This window comes from Sturnus vulgaris, chromosome 3 (genome assembly GCF_052056855.1).
Source record: "Sturnus vulgaris isolate bStuVul1 chromosome 3, bStuVul1.hap1, whole genome shotgun sequence".
Classification (NCBI taxonomy): domain Eukaryota; kingdom Metazoa; phylum Chordata; class Aves; order Passeriformes; family Sturnidae; genus Sturnus; species Sturnus vulgaris.
Genome location: NC_142245.1, coordinates 44,360,160 through 44,385,967, shown reverse-complemented (window position 1 = coordinate 44,385,967; position 25,808 = coordinate 44,360,160). Strand labels below are relative to the sequence as shown.

Here is a 25,808-nt window from a genome sequence, read left to right as displayed (position 1 = left end):
AGGCACACAAGCCACTGACCTGCCCACCTCTGCTGCAGAAAGAATGAATTTGGGAAAGTGTAGAGAAGGCCGGGCAGCACATTGGACTCCAGAGCAGGAAAGTGGGAGCAAAGAAGTTCACTTTTCTAATGGAAATAGAGGAAAGGTTGTCTCTTAGAAAAGGGAGAGCCAGGAGTGTCTAGAGTCAAGGAGGGTACACTTCCCTGAAGAAATAATTTTCCATCTCTCCTAACTTCAGAAATCAAAACTGATTTTGTAAGCAAATATTCAGTTCACTATTAGTTGCTCTCATCAGCATTCACTCTGAACAATTAGAGGCATTGACAATGAGGTTTCTATTAAGGAATTGTATATTATAAAATAAAAGCAGGGAAAAAGGGCTTGTAGACAAATTAAAAGCAGGCACAGCATCTAAGGCAAGCTTGGCCCCTGACTTCAGAGAGACAGGAGAAATGATGCTGCTTGCTTGCACCCAAGGGAGGCCAGGAAATGCAGCAGACATCACTAATGGCACCATCCCTACAGGAGCATACATGGAGGTACAAGAAACCTCTCAGAACGGGCCTGTTAAAGTCAAACTTCAAGTTTGCTTCCTTCAAGCTACAGCCCAGAAGATGCTTGTCCAGCAGAACCAGCTACATTATCCCCCTGAAGGATTCCAGCCCTCACATGATCTACACCTCTTGCAGTTAGCACAGAGCCGAGCACTGGCTTGAACAGGAACTGAACTCATTGTTTTTCCCTCATCTGAGCAAAAGTAGCATTTTTCAGGACACTTTAACCCGCCAAAAAAGCTTCATTTCACTTTTTTTGACATAACGATTTTTTTTCCCCCTACATTCAACAAACAAGTGTGTCACAAGTAAAGAAAGTCAGTCAAATACGGCTCAGCTGCTTTGCTGCCCACACTGTTCCCAAGTAACTCCCATCTGTTTGCACTGGTGAGGCATTCACCATTCACACACAGACATGCAGCCTCGCCTTCTCCTTTCTTGATCGAAAAAGAAAAGACTTCTTGCCTTTTTTTTTTCCTCTGAGAGAAGTAATAGCAATGGAATAATTTTAGCATGTAAGGCTCCCCTATATATTCAGCCTGAGTGGGTCAGTCAGTACAACACATATAGGTAGGAAGAGCCTAAATATTTTGAAAGCAGGAGCAGGGCAGAGAGAAACACCTCTGGTATAAAGTAAAGGGCAGGTTCACTCGACAAGCAAAGTGGCAACAGTGCCTGACATGGGGAGTAAAGATGATTTGTTTCTCTGACAGATTTCTTTCCTCCTTCTTACTTGGAACTTCATTATTGTTTTCAAAAATGTTTATAAAAAAAAGTATGTGCCATTTAAATGAAATAACAGCATCCTATGTATTCATCATAAGAAATCCTGGGAGTTACAGGTGGGGAAATAAGCACCTAAGACAGGAAATAGAAAACTGCACAAAACTCAGACTTCTCTACAAGCAGACATGGACAGATTTTTGATGGCAGAATAATTATATCAGAAAACCAATCTAGTAGCAGCACGTCTGCAGGCACGTTGGTCTGAAACATAACTGTATTTTAATTCTGAAGTAATTCTACTTTGGATTTTTTTTCACAAATAATTCTTGGTTTTGTCCTCCTCAGTATCTTCAGCATTTCTTTCCCTGGAAGATCTTGTCATTTTACACAACATTATGAATTGCTTTGGGTTTTTCACACATACACGTTGAGTCTTCTTACCCTAGGTTCTGCAAGGCAAGTGACATAGCCTGACCAGAAACTCTTTGTTCAGAACTCCTCACCATTTTCATTATTACTGGATAGCAGCAGAATAACCAGCTTTTAAAGCCCACCTGTGAACGGGGCTATTTCAGCTGTTGCTAAAAAAAAAAAAAAAAAAAAAAAATTTCTCCACCACCTAAAGGTAGTAATTAAAATATTTCAAACCAACACCCCTGCACTTCAATATGAATTTGAGTTTGATTTTAATTACAGCTGTGCACTTAAGAGCTGAGCTTTTTGTTTTATTCCTTTTATTTGTTCTTAGAAAGGCCAGGACAGCAAATTTTCTATGAACATGGGCAACAAAGCAAGGTGTTTGGCCTGTGAACACCGAGCAGCAGATACTGCTTGTGCACATTTGAAGGAGGTCAGAGTCAGTGTAGCTTCCTTAAGCTACCTTCTCTAACCTGTAAACACAAGACCTCAGCAGAACTACTAGGGGGCTATTGAGCTTTCTGCTCCAGTTCACCAGTTTGACTCTTGTTCAGATTAAGGATTAAGAAATCAGTTCCCCTTGAGTGGTATTTGACAGATGAGGACTTTTCAGCAATAACCCTACTAGTAGGCTTTGCACTGTTATGGGGTACAGCAGTCACCTTTTCTCTCTGCAATCCTACGTGCTCATAATTAAGAGAGCCATTTAATTCCAAATGGTTCCCATTGAGAAAGTTCTTGCTGTCACTCAGGATTCAGACTGAAAAGAGCCCAGCTTCAACCCAGTGCAGAGGTGCAGTCAAAAGTCAGATCATTACATCATATACTTCACTTACCAAAAATGAAAAATACATGAGGGCATTTCATACTCATTTGATAAGAAAAATTCACTTACAGATTGTATTGCTTGAGGGAGTTTTAAACACACATTTCACTTTAAAACTATAAGACTCTTAGGACTAAAAAAAATTTGCTTCAAAATCAGATAAAGTAGAGTTAAGTTCCAGAATTGGGCTGATATTCACAACCCTATGCCTTTTTTTTGGATGCCATTATTCATTTCAAATTATGCACAACTCTAGAAGTGACAGATCACTGGTGTGACTGCATAGCTGATCTTCACCTATATAAGGAAAACTAAAGATGAAAAAAACAAAAATCACACCATTTAGTGACATCAGCTTTCCCACCTGTGCTTTCAGAAGACCTTTTATTAGCCAAGTTCCTCCAGAAGTCTCTAAAAATACTTTCTATTCCAGCAACATTTGTTTTACTGCAATTGGTATGCACAATAGGAAATTCCAAACTACTTGCTTTTGCATTTCCAATTTTCTAATAAGGGATCAGTATTTCTTTTTAATAAAAAGAAATCCCTCCTAGATAGCGTGATATGTTCTCTTAGTTATTCAGATTTAATGAAGCAGGTAAAACTGGTAACATACTTGACATTATCAATCACCAACTACTACAAAATACCAAACTGACAATTTTAAAGAAGCAAATATATTCTCACTGTGAAGTTTCAAAGACAAGCATGGAGTCTACTATTTTGTAGCAAAGCTAGAACTGTCTTTTCCCCTCACACACATCACAGCACCACACTATTGTCTATAATACATTTATCACAGCACCACGAAACAGGCAGCACAAGGCTTGTCCTGCTAACTAGTCAGCCTGGGCAACCAGTTAAGTTAGAACAGTAATACAAACTCTCAGGCATGAAAACTCCTCCACACCTGTGTGTCTAAAAGCTTATCTGATTATAGTCAGACTCCTAAAGGTATTTCCCTGTGACAAACCTTGTCTAGAATTCATGGCCCTGCAAAATCCCACACTGACAATGAGTATATTTAACTTCAGAAGGTCAACATCCTGTGCCCATAGTTAATGACTAATCTCATTTACCTCACAACACAAAAGGAAGAAAACAAAAATTTCCCACATATTTTGCACCCCTGAAATCCTAGAGTTAGACAAAAATCTTACAAAACACATTTGTTCAAGAGTGCTTCTTAAGTAATGGAGTGATATTGTTACTCCTGTCAAATTCGAGATGCCTCCTGTGTATTCTCACTCAGTATAACTCCAGTCCACCAGCTTTTTCAGAACACATCAGCTAGTACCTCTTTGCACCATGCCCTTTGAAGTTTCTTTAGGCAAAAGAAACTGTAATGTCTGAAACATAGATATTGCAATTCCTGATCTTAGAACAACTTATTCCAAGTTTAGGGTTGGATATTAGGACAATATAGAAACATTTTAGGTACAGTACATAATGAAAAAAATAAATCAGATAAAACCTCACTCATTTCTAAGCAGGTCTTATTCTTGATACCATTATCCCAAATGCTTCTATATTTAACACACTCCCTGACACTGGTGCAAGGGAACAGATTCTCTGTACAGCGTCACAGCACATATAAACCCAAATGGGTTTTGTTCTTTACTTCCTCTTAGTTTCTCAAGAAGCTGAATAACCTCTGGAGAGCTTCTAGCAACTCCAGGGTTAAAGTCTTCTCTCAAGAATGTTATTTCTCAAGGGAGTCATTAGCAGAGAGGCATACAGGGGCACATGGCAGTGTCAGAGGCACACACAAACAAACACCCACAAATAAATCAGATCAAGAGTACATTCTGCCATGATTGAAACAAAAAAGGCTGAACATCTTTATTTGCATGTGGTTCCAACGTCCTGTTGGAATTACGCCTCTAAGTCACAGCACCTCACCTTGCTTTGTTTCCAACTTTGCCAAACACCGAACCAATTCAACTTATTAATTTAATCTACTTTTTTCACACTTTAAAAAAATCTCAGGGAGCACAAAGATGTCCCAATCACTTTCCACACTTCAAATCAAAACCCACCAGGAATCTTGACGGGTATGAAACTGGCAAGCAAGTTTAAAACTCATATTACCCGACATCAGTTTGGATGCTCCCACAGTCAGCATTTCCTACGAATTCACTGAGTCTTTGTCCAACACATGCTATTGTACAAGAATGCCAAGAATTTGAAATTTCCCCACTTGGCCATTTTCATTAATGTTTACTGCCACAAACCTTGTTGTCTTAAGAATACTAAATTCCCCTGTGAAACACCATATTTGCTACTTTTACGTTCCACAGGGAAGAAAGGAACACACAGAAGCTTGCATATGCCAAAGGCAGGGTAGTGAAGTATCAGAGCACAGACATTTGCAGAACTATGAACAAACCTCACATAGGCACTTTGGTCTGGACAGGCGGACATGGAGGAGAGGAGGGAAATCTGAAGAGAAAGCAGAAGTTAATTGACTTAAGGTAATCTCACTTAGCAGAGGAGTTGGAAAGCATGGAAGGGCTGAAGAGATCTCCAATAAAAACACCCTGTTAAGGAATTTGACCAGACACCATTCAAGAATCAGCAAAGAGCATCACAGTTTCCCACAGAAGACTCACATTGAAAGGTTTCTATGTTTGCTTTCAAATGGTAGTCACATTCATTCAGCATCTTTTTAATCCAAATTCACACAGAAATTGCATTATCATGAAATCTAAGAAGCTTCTGTCAATGTCCAGTCATTTATTAAGCAGACAATAATTGAAAAGAACAGGTGTACCCCTTCCCTTAGAATTTTTATATCCTAAGTGTAAGACAAGGGCAGCAAAATCAATTTCTAGTTGTTGGTTGAATTAATAGCCATGCTGTCTCCAGTGGTTGTACTGCAAATGAAATGCAGTTTTCTTATCTGGAGCTAATATTTCTAAAGAGCTAGGGAAAGATAAGTCTGTCTTGAATATAAAATTTGTTTTCAAGTGTAAAGTAAGCAGATGGGCTGGCTGGGTATCAGGACAGCCATGTCATTCACTCAGTGGGTACTGTCCAGATAGCACATCAACACTTCTCCCAAGTTACATCCATCAGAACCCAACGCTCCAAACAGCAATTCAGCAAATAAGATCTTAAATTACCCACAATTGCTTATTTTGTTAGCATTTTTGTCATTGCTTGTTTGTTTGTAAAAGACTAGCCAGGCTGTCTGGGAACAGCTTGGCTGCATCATGGACTGAGAAACAGAGCCCAGCTACCCTGGGAGGGTGGCCGGCAGTGTCAGTTTTAGACAGCAGATGGCCAGGAGCAGAGAAAGCTTCCAAGCACTCTGTATGCCAAAGCTTCTGCAATTTTCCTCTTGTCAAGCAGCTTCCAGAAACACAAGACATATCTGAACCTCTTCACTCTGGCCAAGATTAAAATACAAGAGCATAGCAGAATCCCATAAAATACTACCACTTCCTAAAAATATTTAGGCTGTGTGGTTTAAGCAAGATACTGCACTACTACAACATTTCCTGCCACAATATTGACTAAGGAATTAGAGATACAGAAAACACAACTGGATTTTCAATGCGGAGCATAACTAGACCAACAGCAAGAGCTGGTTCTACCTCAAAAACATTAATTGATGTTAAACAGAACAGCTGGCCTAAAATAAGGATTCACATCAAAAGCATTTCAAGAACCTCCTGAAGATGAATGCGTTTCTCATGTAATGACTAAAAAACAAGAAGTACCCAGAAATGTATACCAGACTTCCCTTTCATAAGCACTACTATTTTAGTACTGATTCAGTATTAAAAAAAAGTTTTTCCAGTTGTCTACCTGACAGCGAGATAAGGAAATTCATACCTTTAAATTGTGACTCCTGCTCAGTTTTGCAATTAAATAAAACTAAATTAAATAAAACTAAACACAATAGCAACTGGATAGGCCTAACAAAGATTGCATAAAAATAAACAGTAATGTTGTTACTGCTGCTTGTGGACAGAAGCCAAGATGAAGCATTTGAACAACAGTATTTTGGTCCACAGTTTCAACTATCACCAAACAAAAAACAAATAGGTTCAAAAAGACTTCTATTTTTCATTTCAGTCTGCTATCTTAGAGGAACATGGACAAGATGGTAGAGGTGCAAGGCTTGTGCTGCCTCTGTCTTGTTTCAAGGTAAATTAAGTCTAATGTATACTTCACATCAGCATTTATTATCCCTAACCTTCCAAACTCTTTTGGAGAGGTTATTTGAATTTATCAGAGTAAGACAAAATAAACATGATCCATGTAACAAAGATCAGCATTTGAGAATTTATACAAGTTCTTTTTCCCCTCATCCTCTTAACAGTCTTACAGGAAAGCTATAAAAATGAAAAATTAAACCCAGAAGACTTACCCACAGATTTCAGGAGGCTTCTACAAGCTTGTGATGAAGCAAGGCTCTGACAGCATGGCACAACAGAAAGCCCTATTTCTTCCATTCCTCCCAAACCCATCAACAAGTCAGTGGCCTTCAAGTTACAAGCTTGCATTAAGTCTCCTGTGTCACATCACCTCTGCTCCTCCTGCATTCATCACTTTTTATTTAGTCAGCAGCTTCAACTAGAGCTTCACTAAACATACAGCTGGGTTTGAAAATTCAACTTCCAAAGGTACATGTCACACTGAAACAAGCACAATCCAAAGTAACATGTTCTTGGAGAGTTATTTCCAGATATAGCTTCTCTCAAAATCCCTGTCCTTCCTTAGAAAGAAGCCAAGTTGCCTTCATTTCTGTGTCCTGTTATAGCAGCCATCTGTCAAGCAAGCAGCTTAGTTCAAAATAATAGAAGCACAGTAAAGCAGGGATTCTATCCAACCCTCATCTATAAACAGCTCCTCCAAGAAGAAAAAGAAATTAAAAAACAAACAAACAAAAAAGACAACAAAAAGAACAACACACCACCCACCTGCTTGAATATAAAATTAGTTCAAGTTTAAGAGCTATGACTAGAAATAGTACTTCAAATTGGAAAAAATACTGCTCCAGTTTAAACTGCAAAAAGAAACTTGTAAAGACCAAACAGCTACCGATCTGGCCAGGTGTTCAGAGTTTTTGCAAAACTCACTATTTGCAAGTAAGAAGTGGTAAAGGCCTTTCTCTGAGAGCTACTTAATATTTTCAACCCAAGCATTACTGAACATGATTCTCCCTCATTTACTCTCTCTGCAGTTGCCTTAAAAATAGCTGGTTCAAGTGAGCAACAGCACCTCTTATAGTGTAAATCTACAGGACGCTAACAGCTACAAAGTCTTTCCTTTCCCTTCCTATTCTTGTGATTAAGGGAAAATGCACAAAATGAGACTCCTACACACACCATAGGGTTCTGTCCTTGGTGCCCTGCAGATCCTGTGGTATAGAAAGGACAACTGGTATTAAGAGGTCTTAAAGAAGAGAAGCAAAGAGCAAAAAATAAAGAAAAAGTATGCAAACACTATTTTTCTGTAGAGCACACAGTGCTAAAGTCCATGGCTGTTCACCAATTCACACAGCTCATCCTTTGAGAACAACTGAAGGCTTATATAACGTTAAATGTATCTACAGCCTGAATCCTTATTGCTGAGATAGGATAGATTTTGCCACCATAGGCATAACTATTTGTGTGTTCTGTCATGTTGGACTGATGAGGAGTTACTCTGATCTGCTCAATGACCTTCACTGGAGAACCCTAACTCTGAATTGCATGGGGGAATTAGCATTCCCTACCAGTTGCAAGCAATGCATCTGCAAATAAAATTTTTCTTTAAAAAATAATTGTCATCATTTAAAATAATCTTTTTTAATTATCATAATTTAAAAGTTCTCCAGAAACCTTTTGCTCAGTAACAAGATGGCATGTGAGCCAGTGCTGGAGTTCAGCAGCCAGACTCGGCCCTGACAGTTATCAATCCACTTGCCTCTTGCACCAGGCAAGGTGGAGGAGGTCAAGCAGCAATGAACAGGAAAAAGGCTTTCAAATGTTTGGGCAATAGATTTGTACTGAGCAAAATGCACTTGCTCCTACTGCAAGCACAACTCCCACAGACAGAAAATACATAGTCTTTTTATTTTCCTCCTGTATTCAGCAGTGTGTTTAACCTTGGAGCTGTCATGCTCCATCATGAATAATGAGCCATGACAACACTCCAAGTGATCCTTGGAGAACAGACCAATTTTTCCTATATGCTATGCAAGGCAAAATGCTTACATTCCCATGGTATAGTACCTGCTTTGAAAATATACAGTAATGTGGCCATCAAGAGGAAACCACAAGTAAATACAGAAAAAAAAAGACATTTATTTCCTGATATTTCAGCACCTAAATACAGCAAGAGCAATACAACACATAACATCCCAAGGGTTCCTCTTTAAAATGATACTGGAACTGAGGATATTTGTCTCACTGAATATGCATTTCACACAACCATTTCACAGATGAGGAAGATCTGCATTTGAAACAACCCATGACAGCTACAGTATGAAGAGAGAACACCCTGCAGGTTTCACAGCACTGTGACCTCTAGAAAAACAGCACCAATGAGGGACACGGGGGTGGCCTCCACCCTGAGCAGCCCCCAATGCTCTCAGAACAAACACATCCCCCACCCCACACACACAGCACTGCCAGAAAGTATAGGAAAAAATGTAGTTATCCGAATGCCTGATTGAAGCTCCTCTACCACCAACACCCTAACCATACCAAGGCAGGTCTTTCAGAAGGCACAGCACAGGTAACCAAGCAATAGCAAGAGTGATTTCTGCTGTACACCTCTCAAGCTCAAGGGGAGGAGGAAGATAAAGCAAACAGATTCACCTAAAGAAAGGAAAAACTAGGAAGAAACAAGCTGAAGACTTAAACAGGCATTCCTTTGTCTCTTAAACAACAATGGATGTTTGAGGTTGCTCTTACAAAAATCTTCCCTCATTCAGGAAATAAATGCTAATTCATTAACATTAACCTGGAAGACATCATGTTCTCTAACAGCTCAAGCAACGTGCATTTGTCCTACGTTTCTGCAAGGCGGAAAAACAAATATATCCTTATTCCTGAGCTGTTTGCATCGAGGTATTTGTCCATAGCTTTGCAGAGGTATAAGCTTGCTATTATTTCTGTGTCATTTCCTAATCTTGTTGCTACAACTGGAAACATGGTGCATTCCTTTTCCCTCCCTCTAGGGGCACTACTTTACTAATAATTCCATTTCAATGACTACCTTAAACTACAAGAGCTTTCAAAAAGCTCTGTAGAGCAGGAAAGCAACAACGTTAAACCTGTGATGCTTGTCTTTTCTTAAGGTGTGAATCTTGCAGTGTCAGAGAGCAGAAGACAGTTCTGAGCACCTAGGAGTTTTAAGTGCTAATCATCCTCCCACCAAGAGGCCTTCCCTTAAGACTAGACTCTTAAAGAGCTGGAGTCAGAAAATCCCTTGAGTTTCTTGACTATGGTTGAAGCTGGAGAAGAGACTCTACCACTAAAGCAGTAGTTACACCTGATAATGTATTTATTGGCAATTTAATTTTCCCCTTGGCAGACTAGCCACACATACCCCTCCTCTCTACTCACCTCTTCCATGTCCAGGGTATTTCACAACTATTCACATCACAGTAGGTCTATCCTTCCCCTGCAGCACTTCCAAATGAGCAAGACCTGTGCTGTCACCACACACTGCACTACCATCATCACTGATTCAAAACAGTTCTGCTCTTAACAGAGGACTCACTCTATACTCAAGAGTCATTCCCCAAACTACAGGATCAGAAATTTTCTCTCTAGCATTACAGTTAAAGTGTCCCTAGCCCTCCCCATGCACGATGTTCATTTCTCCCACTACCGATAATATACCACCGTTAATGGCCCACATCACGGCTCTGCACATTTAGTAATTCCATTCCCTGCTAGCAATATTTGGCAATAATGCCCCTTTAAAGAAGGCTAACTACAGACTTCACGTGAACAGAAATTGGTACTAGGCCGATCTGTAAGCTCTTTAACAAGCTCTCAAATTTCACGCCAAGGAAGATTTTGTTCTCCACAGGGAGCAGTGACACAACTTTAAAAGCAAAGGTGGAAAGCTTTGCCACTGCAAGATGAGGAAGGAAGGTCATAGCTCTGATTCTCCTTGCACTACTGCACCTTCTCCATGCAAGTCTTACCTTGAAGATACACTGCCTGCGTTTCACAAAAGGAAAACTAGGGGAGCCAGTTCAGCTTCCATGAAAACAATGAAAAGCAGTCACAAAAAAAACCTTCAGTTGATAGTTGCATCAGAAGCAGAAGAAAGACCAGTATGACAGAAAACAGGTCAAGGACTCAAAAGCTAGGAATTGATAAAATTTAGGATGCCTGGTTGCATGCATGCATGAAGCGTGTCATTGTCTGAGAACAACAGTGTCAAGGTGGACTTTTAGTTTTCAAAGGGATGAAAAAACTCAAATCAAAGTCTCAAGCACTGCAGCATCCAGTCCAATACCAGGACAAATGTTTTCTGCCTGTGTATGTCAGACTTAGCACAGAAAACAGCAATCCCACCTGTGGATTCTCCTTATCACTTTTTCTCTCTGTGCCCCCAACACCTGGTAAGACAACATTTCAGCCAGACCACTTATCTGAGGGGAATTAATGCAAGTTTCTGCAAACCACCCTCTGTGCATACCAAGTGTGCTAACCCTGCTTGATAACTAGGGTGGAACTGAGAAGGGTAAAAGTGACAGTCAAGAGACAACTGGTTCTGTTTTAAGGATAAAAGACCAGTGCCCAGGAAAACTACACAAGAGCTTTCTGTGCGAGATTCAACACAAGTCATCATCTGTCCACGTGGTCAATGACTATACGGCATCACATGGAGATGTCACACCTGATATGCTGAAATACTGCTGTCAGACTGGCTGACTGCCTAGAGAATCCCAGCTGGAATCTGTGGTAACCATGTACACTGAGTACACAGCTGTTGGGAAGTCTCCAACTGTGAGCTCAACCCACAGGCACTTAAAGAAGAGTTATGAGTGTTACCCATGTAAAGTACACACATTAATATTGTCTATTTGACAGAGATTAAACCCATAAATATCTACTACATCCTCAGATTTTAACATACCTAAAGTTGTTCCCCGTTAGGAGATGCCACACTAAAAGACTTGTGACAGCAGCAGACTCTTTCTTCTCCTATATACAAGGCAGACCTTTAAGAGGCCAACAAAACCACTCTTGTGAAAGCACTACACACCTACCCCCTAGACACTGTATTTTCATCTTGGGGACAGGGAAACAGTCATGGTACAACTGCAAAGCATCACACAAATTTGGAGAGGCAAACTACAAGTCTGAACACTGCCCAATTCCTAAAAGCCAAGAGTATAAAAGTGGGAAGAAAGGAGCTGTCTTTTTCCACACTTGTTCTCTGAAGTAACCATGCACATTTTAATGAAATGTTTGCAAACTCTTCCAACTGAAGATAGACCTAGCAGGAAGAATTTACCTTAGTACCTCAAAATTATTAAAATATGAGTACCTGAACCAGCCTACAACAGGAAACAATAAGAAACCCAACGTGTGTTAATAGATGCTTTAATTATTAATGTGCACGCTTACAAAACTTATGCCAAGGCATTTGAAAGAAAAAGCATTATTCAAAGATAGATATTTGCCAGCACCTGTATCACCACTATATTCTCTAGCTGATTTTGATTGAACTCAGTGGACATCAACTTAATCCCACAGGACAGTATCATTCACTTCTGTAATAGCCACTGACCTTATTTCTACGAGCCCTGTTGTAGTGTCATGAATAAATGTGGCAAGCAGCAAATCTCACTCTGTCAGCAGCCAGTCCCTGTCCTTTCTCCTTTTGAAGCTTCCACTCATTCCTGCATTTTTTTCAGTCATTCTGCTTCAAAACAGCTGATCCAGATGGAGGGTATTTGGATTTCAACCTTCCCACATGGTGATGAGGCTCAAGAAAATAAAAGCTGTTGTTACCTGCTGCTGACCTACTTGAATTTGTTTCCTGCCATATGACAGAATAAACAATACAGTTCATTGAACTAGTTTTCCACACCTACTCACCACTATGTAGGAAATATAAAATAAAACTAATAGAGGAAGAAGGAAAGAAAAAAAAAAAAAGGCAGCATGATCCAGTGGGGAGTAGGGAGGAGCAATTCTCACCTCTATCATAGTCATCTTCCTCTATTGCTTTTTCCTGAAGCCTCCGAAGTCGCAAGATCAAGGATTTTAACTATGCAAAGAAAAAAGTTAGTTATGAAGAAGCTGCATTTAAAGATATATAGACTATTAACTTCTACGCAATATAAATTTAATGGATTACTACATCACTACAGTGGCGAAATTCTGATAGTTAAGCCCAGTATTTGTTAAGTAGACAGACCTATTTGGAAGTCTGGTGAACTGCAGCTACTTGAGCCAAGCATGGCTTTAGTCCAAACACACAGAGAATAACAAATGATATTTCTTGAAAAGCAAAGGAGATTGTGCGATCATAGGATATTTTTCACCCTTGGAATAAATGAAAGTACGATTATTAGAAGATTCTGTCAGCATGACATCTACTTCTGATCACATTGTACTCAACAGTGTGTTCCCAAGCTCATTCTGACAATTTTTTACCTGAGTTTTGCAAAGAAAAAATATAAATTTTCCATATGCAAACCACATTTTAGTCTGTAAACAGAAATACAGAATGAGTATTTTGGAACAGGTATACTCATGTTATGAGTCAGAAAAGAATGTTAATATGCAGCCAAAAAATTTTCATTAAAATACAATTCAGGCTCATCTACATAATGTCGGTATTTACATTTTTGCAATGCAAATGCTAGATAAGTAAAAAAAGCAGAACACCAAGAATACCCAAACCACATACAGAGTACTCTCTCACATTCCAAAAGAAACTTACCATAATAAAGTCTTATTTCAAACGTTAATGCTTCTCTTTGTTAACATCAAGACTCTGGATCAAAGTTTTAAATTGACTAAAAATTTGTAAGGCGTTTACAAGTTTTTTGCTGTTAAAAGAAATTGGTTAGAAGGTAGGTTCAGTCCTCTCTTCACTGCTATGACAGCCACAGCCCTAACACAGCTGCAGTTACAAGACTGCAATGTGTTTTTTATTAAATTTATGCATGACCTGTACCAAACAAACCACTATCAGCCTTGAAAAAGGTGAGCCTGCAGAAAGAATCAGTGTATATTCTCAAACTCTAAAGCCTGAAGGTGCTTGGGAAAGCACTAAAATCCACACTTTAGACATCCTGCACTTAAAAAATTCCCTTTTCCCTGAAGCACTTTCATATTTCATCCTCATATTTAAACTCTAAGTTTCATACAGAAAAATAGGTACAGCCAGTCTACAACTTAATAGAAGCACTAGTTATCAAGACTACACATCAACACACAAACTAGACAGGCAACACACAAGCCTTTAAATTCAGGATTTCCCTCTAAATATGGTATATGAAAGTGGACTAGTAAGAAAAGAACTATAAAAATAAAGCCAGGAAAGTATCCAAAAGTGCTTGATTAATAATAGGCTATAGGATGCTCCAGAAGAAAAACAAACAAAAAATATTGTATACATTCCCATTTCTTCTGTGCTTTACTTTATTTTGGTTTTCACTTTCTGGAACTCCAACCTTTTTTCTCCGAGGCTAGTGAGAAAAACGAATGGTACTGAAAGGAGGAGCTCTGAATCCTCATCATAAATTATTTTCTGTGTTTTATGCCTGACTTTTTATAGAGTTTTGAAGCAGCCTGCAGTAGGAATGATTCAAGTGACACTTTTTTCATATACATGATGTATAACAACCATCTATACCAGGAGTACAGCTTTGCTGCTGCTGGCAGTGTTTATTCCATCATGCACTACAGTGGCAGGTCATTTAAAGTCTGCTTGGGTACCACAGCCCAGGCATGCCCACGGCAAACTGACTGATGCTGCCACTGTAAAGTGCTTCCTATTTGCAGGCTGGGGAGACATTTGGAGCTCAGCTAATCAAAGGCCTGCTTCTGCTTCAGCATGGCACGTCCTAGATGTGTACCAGATGAAGATCACTTTTTAAGTACAGAGAAAGCATAATTTTAACAACTTTGGTATTGTCTCCTTTTCTTGACTACCGTTGCCTTTGTTCCTTTCTGAAAACTTTGAGACTTACTCATTATCATTACAATAGGAAGGTGCTTCAAATTAAACATACACGACTGGCTAACCAAGGGCAAAGAGATCTGAGGGCACAAATCTCCAATTCTCTATTCAATGAATTAATGAACACAGAAATTAAAGATAGCAATGTTTCTTTTGTGCCTATCAAATAAGCAATACTGAAAAGAAAGAAAAATAATTTCCTATTTTGAATGTGCTACATGTTCCCAAATTTGCAGCGAATTAATTTCCCAAACCATCTCAGACTATGGGCACATTGCAATTCCAGGCATGAAACCAAAGAAACTGCTCTGTGTTGCTGTGTGTGTAAAGTCTGTAAGTAAGAGAACCTAGTTTGAGTTCTACACACATTATCTATGAAAAGAAAGTATTATGGAGCACTTTAATCCAGGTCAGATGTCATGGTAAGCAAAGAAAGAATAAATGTTTCTCAGCCTTCTGCCTTACCCAGACAGTAGGTTTGTGCAAGGTCTCCCCAGAGCAGGTTGTTTCATTTTAGGCCTAAAGACAATACAGCACATCTCACCAGGCAGGTGTCTGAGCTGAGGAGTTACAAAGATCTGAGTTTCTGAAAGGTAACCAGGAAACTCAAGCACTAGTGAGACAATTAAAATAAAATTAGGAAAAACAAAAAAGCAATGCAAAAAAAGGGAAAAAAAAACAACAACAAAAAACGACAAAACCCCTACTACCACTCAGTGTACCTTGAATAAATTAGTGCAATCCATTGTATCCATATTAATCTCTGAATTACTGTTTCCTGTGTGAACAATAAAGCCAGTACTTGGCTCCTTTGATCAGGTAAGCTCAGAATGCCCACCCTACCATCATAAAAATACAACAGCTGATCCTTCTTTTCTTAAAGTTTCCCCACCCCCCTCCTATAAAGAGCACAGTGAATGACTGTATACTGCCTATATACATTGTAGTATAAATGTGGGAATATACATATGTGCAAAAAGACTCCTGACTCACCAGCCTACTACTCCTCTGGGGTGGAAGGAAAAATGAAAAAAGATTCAGTTCCCAACTGGAAACAGAGAGGGACCCATTTTTCTTCACAAGGGGAGAGAACCTATTAGATTACTACTACTATTAGATTACTCTACTTTCTCAAAGTTGCCTAATTCTCAGAAATCTTTGGCTCAACTTAAACATTTTCAATTTAAAAGTTTAGTGCTGTTAAACCATGATACTTCAAGAAAAGAGTTCTTACCACCCTGTAATTTTATACTACATATAACCCAAACTGCAGACAAAACAGCCACCTATGAAAATAAATGGTACTTATTGAAGTAAGAAAGGGATGTGTGATGTTAGAAATGAGAGGATTAAAGTTCCAGTAGAACATAGAGTAGGGTACTGCAACAATATCACCTATTTTTAAAGAACCAAACAAAACCTGTTATCTCATTTTTATCATGCAGAGCCCTACTGTAAAACTCTGAACAAAGGCTACAAAAGCCAACAGTACCTGAACTCCTACATAAACTTTGATTTTGGCACTATAAATAAAAATGTTTTGAGGAAAAGGTATCAAAACCAAAGTGAGATTACTGACCTTTAACGTACTGCGGTTGCCAAGCAAGCAATCCTGTAGCACTGGTTCATATTTTTTCATCAAAGTATCCCAGTTATGGTCACTGACAGTAAAGCCACTTTCATAGCCTGAGGTGACAGAAGAGCCAGCAGATGCTGCATCCGAGGAATCTGTAGAATATGAAAATGTTGCATCTATATCCGAGAGAGAGACAGTCTCACTGTCCTGTAATTTATCATTTACTGGGTGCTCATGCTGCAAATCTTCACCGGACCTGGAGAAGCAACACAAATCTCCCAAGTGTTCATGGGTTTGTGCCATCTCTTCTGGCTTCTGCAGATTGCTTGTGGTTTTGGGAACAACGGGAACAATCTCCGTTTCCTCAATAGATTTGCCTTCAACATCATTTACTCCAGAGGCTAAGTTCAAGGAGAGCTGTATGAAGCTGAAATTTGAACTAAAGCTATCATGTGTACCAGCAGAATGAGAAATATCATCTCTGTTTTGATATTCACAGTTGTTATTCACTTCTGTCTGATCCAAAGCATACATGTTTGGAGGCTTGCTCACTTTGGTGCTGCAGTTTTTCTGCCATGTACAGCACACAGCAGAAGCACCTCCTTTGCCTGCTGTGGCAGCAGGGCAGATCCCTATCCCTGTGCTCTCTGACCGTGGACTATTGTAACATGAAAGATTTTCGCAGCATCCTGGCGTATCTCCAGTAGCGGCCAAGGCTGTTACCCCATTAGCAGGTACTACAGCACTACAGCACAGGAATTTCAGGTCATTTTGGCACTGTCTGTGCAGAGCACAGCTCTCAGAGCCTGCACAGTGCTGCCTGCCATGCTGGAGCTCTGCTGGGCTGAGCCCCGTGCAGGCACCCAGGGACTGAAACTCGATCTGTCGCTGAGCTTCTGGCCTCATGTATCCAGGTCTTCTCGCCAGCTTCTTTTTCCGAAGAGAACCTGCCGGCATTAATTGCTGGTGATCATCTGGGAGGAGAGAAAAAGGCAGTAAGTGTTTCTGCAGTTTTCCAGGCTTAACATACTGCAGCATCTGAAAATAGTTGTTTCTGAAATTTCAAGCAGCATATCGTTTTCCATTTCAACAAAGCACAGACACTGACCATACTGCAGCTAGAGAACACTGGGTGTATTCATTCCCCTTGGGTGTATTCATTTGGCTTCCAAAGAGTTTGCACCTGTTTTTAAGTGAACTCAGTAACAAGTTCCCCCACCAGGACACAAAACTGGGTATAATGTATCACAACATCTTCCCTATTCACAATATCACTCTGCTTTTCCATTCTCAACTTGCTTAACCCCATGCTGAAGCAGAAACTTGGTTTAAGTTTCTCTGATCCAAAATTATTTCAAACTTACAAGCACATCTAAGATAGGACTGAATCTGCATCCAAAATGTGAGAATGATGATCACAAAGAAATTTTGTTCATAACCTGCTGTTGCTGTTCAGTTTCTTGTGTTCATATCCATGTTTTAACACTGTGCAAGTGGTTCAGACTCAGCTGTCATAACAGATACAACTGTAACACCCTGTGGTTGCAGATGTTGGTCTAATGAGATATTGTACAAGTTGTCATTTAGATTTATGATACTACCTATTGTCCAAAATGAAAAGTTAAAGGAAAAGCTTTACATGAAGAACCACCAATCCTAGGAAACTATTAATTTGTAGCATTATTGAAATATTAATATCATTAAGAAGCAGCCTCTGCTCAGTAACTTGATTATTCCTTACACATACCTTACTTACACAGAAGAAAAGATAAAATTTGCTGTTTGCAGAGAATAGGAAAACAAAGAACTCCACCTGAACAAGATAAAAATACGATAGTAAACACTGGAAATGGGAGATAAGAATATAATGTGTTTTCTGTATATTTTTATATATGTATAATTGGTAAAAAATTACATGATGACTACTTTCATTCTCTCATGGATTTACTGCTAGTTAAAAGGTATTCCATTTGCCTGTCCTGCACAATGGGAATCAATGGGAATACAAACTTTGCAATATCATCCATTTTGTAAAACAAAAAGATATTGACTGGACCTATTTGCCAGAATCATCCTTCAAGAGGATCTGATGCCTAGCTGAATTATGCCCTCTATTAGCTGCCCTCTACTCACAGAAACAGAATCAATTGGGTGCTAGAAATATTCATATCACCCACACAGAGCTCTTACAAATACAGAAGTTTCAGATTTTTTTTCTTTACATTTAACATTCCTCTCTAATCACAACCCTTTATCAGTTTTTACATTGATAGATATGCACATAATCTAAATTCCTCAGCAGCTTCTAACACAGGCCTCATACACACCTCACTATGATGACATCCTATAAAAGAATTTAAGCATTAGAACTGAAACTTCCCAAGAGAATTTTCCCAACATTCATTACATTCTCTCCAAATAACCTTCAACAAAAGCAATTTATACATTTTCCATATACTAGAGTAGTGGCACATCTCACCATGGGACTGCAGTTAAGGTTCTGGATTCTGTTTCCTATCACCATAAATTAGAATATTCCAGCAGTTTCTTACATTCTCTTTTGTCTGAGAAAAAAACATCTCAGAAATCAGAAGTAAAAGAGGTCATGGAGCCTGTCTACTATAAAAATACAGTGAAATGCTGAGCTGTACTGGGAGTAACTTAATAGAAGTCAACAAACAAGAATCACTCTCAGAGCAAGGGAACAAAAACTGAACAGAATGTTCTTTAAAATGTAATTCTTTTAGTTTATATACAAAACAATAGCCTAAATTTTACTTCAGCAGAAGAAATCAGTCATGCATAAAAGAGTCATTCTAAGGCTGCATATACTCCCTGGCCATTTAAAAAGGCCTGTCACAGGTCTCATCTGTAAAAACACAAAAGGTTCTCTGGTTTAATTAAAATCAGTTTAAAATTGATCTCACTAAATCACTATGAATTTCTAAAGTAGACAGATAATTACAGCTCTTTAAACACCAAATTTAAACTAAGCTAATGTAAATAAGGTTTAAATTGGCCAAAGCATTAGATATTTGCACCAAGCGAACTGGATGCAATTCTAAAAATTATTGGAGCCAAAGGGGTACAATTCCAGTGTCCTGGATGAGATCACACACAGCCCACGCATCTCTGCACTCCTCACAAGGTTCACAGGCAGCCCTCTAGACAGGTTTGGTGTTCAGTTCCTTCCTGGACTCCAGCTCTGTCTCCTGGTGAGTCCACCCAGCAGCACAGACCGCTCACCTGGACACCAGAACAGAGCACTAATCCCCAGTTATACTCGGGATTAGAGCTAGGCCAAGGCACGAGCCATCCAGAGGATGCTACAGGGAAAGAGCTGTAGTTCCTTCATCCCAGTGTGGCTGCCCCTGAGAGCAAGGCAGAGTGCACAGAGCTGGGGCCAACAGGAACACGGACACTCACACCTTGCCCAAAGGATAAGGGGAAGTCTGATCTCCAGGTCCAGCTAGAGAGCACTCACAGTGCCCTCAGCCATCATAAAACCCAGCCAGGAAGTTACTATTGCCTTGGGTGTACTGTTTAGGCACTGTTTACCCTGGTGCCATGCCCCTTTTCTCAAGATTAGAATAATTTCAGTTGTTTATTATTACATATCTGAAATACAGTTATGTAAACTTCCTCTGTATAGCCTTCCAACCACAGCTTGCCTTGTCTGCATGTCAGAGAAATTACACTGAACCAATTCAGCTGGCTTGTTAAAATAAAAAGACAGGCCTTAAATTCTTCTCATCTTACCCCAGTTTGAAGAATATCAAATAAGTGTTGGCAATTAATTACAAAATTATCAGAATGAAAACAACCAAAGGCAGTTTTAAAACCCTACACTACAGTGTGTTGTGCACTGTATGAGACACACATTTAGAAAGAGAGAAAATGGAAGAGCCTTTCAACTGTAATGTTAAAAATCAACTTTTTAAAATATATATTTTACAATCTTAGAAGATGATGTAGCATATATTTAATGGCAGATATGTGCAAATTACTTCCAATTCAATTACAAAGGCTCAGAAATATTCTTAACAGCTCTTTCACCATAGCAATCTTTCCTGATTATCAACTTTTCATGTAAAATAACAGTTCAGATCCAGAGCAGAGGGAAAAAGAAAACAGCCTATTGCTGTAAAGCAATGTTGTTCACATTTTAGTTGCATCAGTGAGATGAAAGAGGGAGAGGTGAAGCCTAAGAGCATTTCCCACTGATGCAAAGAGCACATTCTCTTGTACCAGCCAGACACTGAAGGACAGCAAAACAGTGATCTAATTTATTTTAGATCATCAGTCTTTGTTTTCAGCCACGAAAATGGCAGCTCACGTTTTCTGACCAAATGTTCTAATAACATCTGTGGATGAAAAGGTGTAAATACCTTACATTTTTGTTATTCCAATACAATTTTATAGATCAGTACAGAAACTCTGATCACCTTCTCGCTCCTGCTTTAAGCATGTGATGCAGAATGCTTTAAAGTTCATTTAAGTTCTCCCTGAAAGTAAGAAATTATAGACGCAGTTTTAAAGGTAGCTCAACTATCTGAATACACCTATATTATACAGTTTGTTTTTATTAGAATAACAAATTCATCTTCAGAGCATTTGTGGGTGGTAACTGTGATGTGGAAGAAAAGATATTCGGTCATATTCAAAGCCAACTATCAAAGCACTGCTCCAAGCAATTTCTGTAGTGTTGCTTCTCTTAAGGAAGCCCTAAACACCTGCATCAAATTATTCAAAAACAAAAGTAAGTGAGTTTCAAATATTTATTATTTACAAACATACACACATTAATGCTTAACCTATCAGAAACAAAAATGAACCATTATTGAGATTAATTTGACATGCCAAAAACCATTACGGTTCAGTTCCTACATCACAGAAGTATGTAAAATGTTGCAAGTCCCTAATCAGTTACAGTTTGACTCATTTACTGAATTTCAAAGACACCACTAAATATGCAAAGATGGCACTAATCTCAACACAGCCTATGTTGAAAAAAACAAGTACCACCTCTTTGCACAAATAACCTTTCAAAGAAATTCACTTTTGAATAAAGATTTACTTAACTCCTAAAAGGAAAAGGTCTCACGTAGCTTTTTCATCTCACCTACTGAGCGTTAACTGCAACCGTGATTTACCTACAGTTCTATAAAGTGCACCTATAGAGGGAAGCATGGCTGAGTCACATTGTATTGGACATAATGATACAAATTATTTCCTCACCAAGGCTTGCTGTGATTTCTAAGGTCACAGACTGGGTTCAGTTACTCAACTGTTACATTTCCAAAATGTCACAAATAACATTCTCTGAGGTCATTAAACAATGTCAGTTTCCATTCTTCATTAAAAAGCACTTCAAAGAGTTGTACACTGTAAAAGCCAGAATGCTCTTCTTTAGCCAGGGTTTATATAATTGTGTTTTTATTGACACACTCCCATCATTGAGTTGTTACCATCAAGCCACGTAACTCCTTAATGCAACAACTCATTTTAAGCCATTTGATGAAATTACAGCACCTCTGTCTAGAATTAGAATCACATCAGCTGATATTAGTATGCCTATCAAATTTTTCACATCTCAATAAATTAAAAAAAAAAATTAAAGCTGGTCTAGCCGACCAAAAAGTTGGCAAATAATAAATACGTCCCGTGTCATTAACAATCACCTATTTAGACAGGGGAGTAAGAGAAATAACCCTTTCCTTAATTACATATTTGTTCCTACACCTCATTTTCCAAATCTATCTCTGGTTGATCAGCCTCCAGGCAATTACTCTCCAAATCCCCTTACACAATTCACTGATATATTTCACCCAACACACTGATCCTGCCTTGCCAGCTAGAACTGCCAAACTCACATCACCAGCTGCCTAACAGAATAGTTCTCAGACTCCCCAGTCATCACTAACACTACATCCAGCTCAGTGATCCATCCTGTCAACCCATCTGATGAACAACAAAACATCCCAAGTACGAACACAAACGGGTCTGGAAAAACAAGCCAGTACCAGCACTGGGGGCCTTCGGCATGGTGAACTACAGAAGGCACTTCCTCAAAAATATCCAGCCCAATTTTTTCCAAACCTGTGGGCAAATTTCTTTTTAAATTCCAGTTAAGTTATTGAGAATAATTTACACACTTTCCAAAGAGGCAGATGGACACACAAGCTGCAAGCCTACAGAGAATATTCACAACAGCGAACCAATGCTTATTTCAGGAGATGGGGTGTGGGTGTGTATAAGTTTTGTTATTCTTCTTCCTGGGGAAAACTCTTTTGTTCCCAGTTTCAATACAAAAGTCTGTAGCCACAGTCCATACAAATGTCTTAAGTGGAGAGAACACTGATTCTTTCAGTCAAAATCTGACAACAGCTTCAAATATTACACAGAAATAGGGGAGCAAGGATGCTGCACAGAAACTGTGAAGTTTTCTTAGGTCATAAATTAACTTGCAAACAACACCTAATGGGTTTGCAGTCATATCCCATAAAACCATTTCACCAAACAGCCATGAAACTATGAAATGAGTACACAGCAGTCCTTTTCAAAAATTGTCTATTTAACACACCACACTTCTCTTTCATCACTCTGTCTACAGAGTGACAGTGTGGATTCCCACTACTTCTGCTCAGTCAGATCATCTACAGCACGACTCTAATATAAAACTCATCAGGGGGGAGGGGAGGGAGGAATTTTTAAAAAGTGAAGTGTGAGAGCACATTGACAGCAGTCAATTTCTAATTCAAGCACAGTTTGAATGCTCCAGCTTGGAGATTTGAATTTTTAATTTCACCAAGAGAGTGGGTTCCAAATTAGGCATCTGATGCGCAGTCAGTCTGAAACTAGAATTGAGTTTACTGAAATAGAAAGTAATTTTCTCTTAACAGCTCAGTAGTGATCACATATAATGAAAATAAAACAACGAGGCAGTTCCTATATTGCCAAGGGTGAGGAGTCAGAAGGCTTTTAGCCTTACAATTTAATATCAATGTCCCACGACAAATGCTCCTCCTTTGCCTGCTGAAGTAAGTTCACCTGGTAGTCCCAGTCAGGCTGTCAGATGCAATGTCCATGCTGTCTAGGCAAGAACAGAGATGGAATGGAGCTCCAGACATCAGGAAAGCTGAGCACCAAATTCCTACAGAAAGTACAGCACCTCAGGATGCAATAATAAATACAAGACACTGCAAAAGTCAGGTACAGACACAAACTAAAGTTACAGCAATGCTCAGAACACGAGGCAAACCTGTAGCAAGGAGAAAGGCAAAGAAGCGGTGCTGCTCCCCCATCCTGCTCCCCTGAAAACAAAGTCTCAGGGCTTTACATGAAGCCCTGCAGCTCTTTATGCTCCAACAGAATTTCTGCACTCAGGTATTCTTGCTATTTGCAGCAGAAATCGTGTGAACTGTACTTTTGCCAGCTGACAATAAATTGCCACTCCGAGTGGTGAGATGAAGCTCCTGCAGTGAACCCGTGGGGCACAGCCTTCAGCACTGCTCTCCTGTCCTCAACACCTGCACCAGCATCTTTAGTGAATGCAAGTCCTTACCAAATGCCAGCATATTGCTCAGCATCATCAGTCTGCAGAAGTTACAGCCTGCGAGGGGTGAAACTGCACTCCAGCAAGCAGAGTGCAGCTCCCTCGGAGACCATCACTGGCAAGTGGGAAAGACACACATGATATCCCTTTTGAGATCTTCACTGAGGATATGGCTTGGCCTTTACAACCTTACCCACGGCTGTAGACAGACAAAACAGAAGCTGGAAGTTTGTTTTACTGGGCCCCAGAACACAAAAGTGAAGACGTCAGCTATATCCTTTTCCTCCAGGATAGAGGAGAAAAGTAGATTGTTCAGATGAAATTCTGAGATTATCTACGAACAGGCTATGGAAGAAATACTATAGCAGAGATCACTGAAACAGGAGCAGAATACTAACCACAGGCAAGAACACTTCTAGCAGAAATCACAGCTCCTTCTAAATACACTGGGTCAGAAGTCACTCTGCCTAGAGCAAGTCAGATACTTTTTTTTTTTTTTAAATTTTAAGAAATTAGCATTCCAGGAAAGAATAGCGTTTCTCTCTAGAAGGTAATTGCACTGAACTACAGAATTTAGCAGATGTGGCAGCACAATACAGAGGTTGAGAAGATCTCATTAAACAGCTAGATAGCACTCTAAGGAGGCTCCCACCAGCACTAGACAGCTAGTTCTCCATACCTGCCCATGTAGGAGCCTGGGCATTAGAGGCCACATCACCAGATAACAGCAGGAACACGGAGATCTGAGCAGCTGCCTCCTCACCCTCAGGCAGGAGCTGAGAGTAACCCCAAGCACCTCACACCAGGACTGGAGACTGGACACTCAACAGCACCAAAGCCTGTTCACACACCTTCAAAAGCCATGGCCACCAGAAGCAGACAAGGATCAAGGAATAGTCAAGCAGCAGCCAGTCAGACCCTAGACTGAGGGAGGACATCAACACCAACAGACCTACTCTGACCACCATTCACTCATTTTTGTCTCCATCCTAACTCTGCTGATCCCAACACTGCATGCCTTTCACTGGTCCCATCAAACCCTGCCTTCTTTTAAAGTGACTTTCATTGCACTTCAGTCATCACTCCACAGTTACTCCTTCCACACCAAGGGCTCATTTCCCTTCAAGTGAAAAAGAGTTGACACAGAATCTCTCCAATTGCAGCTCTGGAACTTTACAAAATCCCTGGACGCTTCACAGTCTAGAATGATAACCATTCACAAAGCTCCTGAACAGTGCTCCAAGCCAAAGAGAGGTACTCTCTTTCCCAATACCACTTTCCTCAATAACGCCTCTCTGGTCCTTTCCAATCTTTCCTTTTTGTCAAGGCCCCAATATGCACAAGCCTCCCTCCAGCCCCCTTAACAGCATTTCTCTCACAACAGCAAACAAGCATGTCTCAGCTTACCCCCAAAAATCCTCCTCATATGAGCTTCCAGGCCCTCCACCTCCTCAGCCCACCCCATCCCTTCCTAGGTGGAGAGCCCTCCTGCTTCACACTGCCCATCAGCAGGGCTCAGAATTTTCTAGGCTTCTCCAGGTGCACCCAAAAGAAGCCCTGCCCCACTTCAGCTGTGTTCATTGATTTCATCACTTCCCTCCAGTTGCTCAGCTTTTTGGCTATGAGAACTTCAGACAGTTCTCAGAGTTTCTTTGACCTCTTTCACAGCACACAGAGTTTGTACGACAATCTAAACTAAACCTCACTCCAAAGGCACGCTGACTCCATTCATCCCCTTAGCGATCATCTCAATGAAAACACTCTTGTGAGAGCTTCTTTCCCTTGACTGTAAATCACTGCTATTCATGTCTAGGAAATCAAGACAATTACCTGTTACAATTTACTCTGACATTCTCCCTGGGCTAACATACAATAGCTAATAATACAGGTTACTCTTACTAACAGGTCAATTCTGCCCAACAAAAGCAGAGACTTCCGCCAGAAGTTTTTTAAAACATATTTCTGTCACATGCTGTTTGTGATTCACCTAAGTAG

The 25,808-nt window shown here is 39.8% G+C and overlaps 1 protein-coding gene across 4 annotated transcripts in view; it reads right to left on the bottom strand.

Annotated features, from left to right (window-relative positions):
• The window catches only part of DISC1 (DISC1 scaffold protein), a 186,827-nt gene that overhangs the window by 151,030 nt on the left and 9,989 nt on the right, over window positions 1-25,808 (bottom strand). For all 4 annotated transcript variants that reach the window (XR_015802333.1, XM_088161499.1, XM_088161500.1 and 1 more), the window contains exons 2-3: window positions 16,262-17,232; window positions 12,690-12,759 (exon numbers count right to left, since the gene is read on the bottom strand). Coding sequence is in view for 3 of the 4 variants with exons in the window: in XM_088161499.1 (XP_088017625.1) it covers window positions 12,690-12,759; window positions 16,262-17,232 (1,041 nt within the window). In the remaining variant the exon portion in view is untranslated. The remainder of the gene's footprint in view (window positions 1-12,689; window positions 12,760-16,261; window positions 17,233-25,808) is intronic.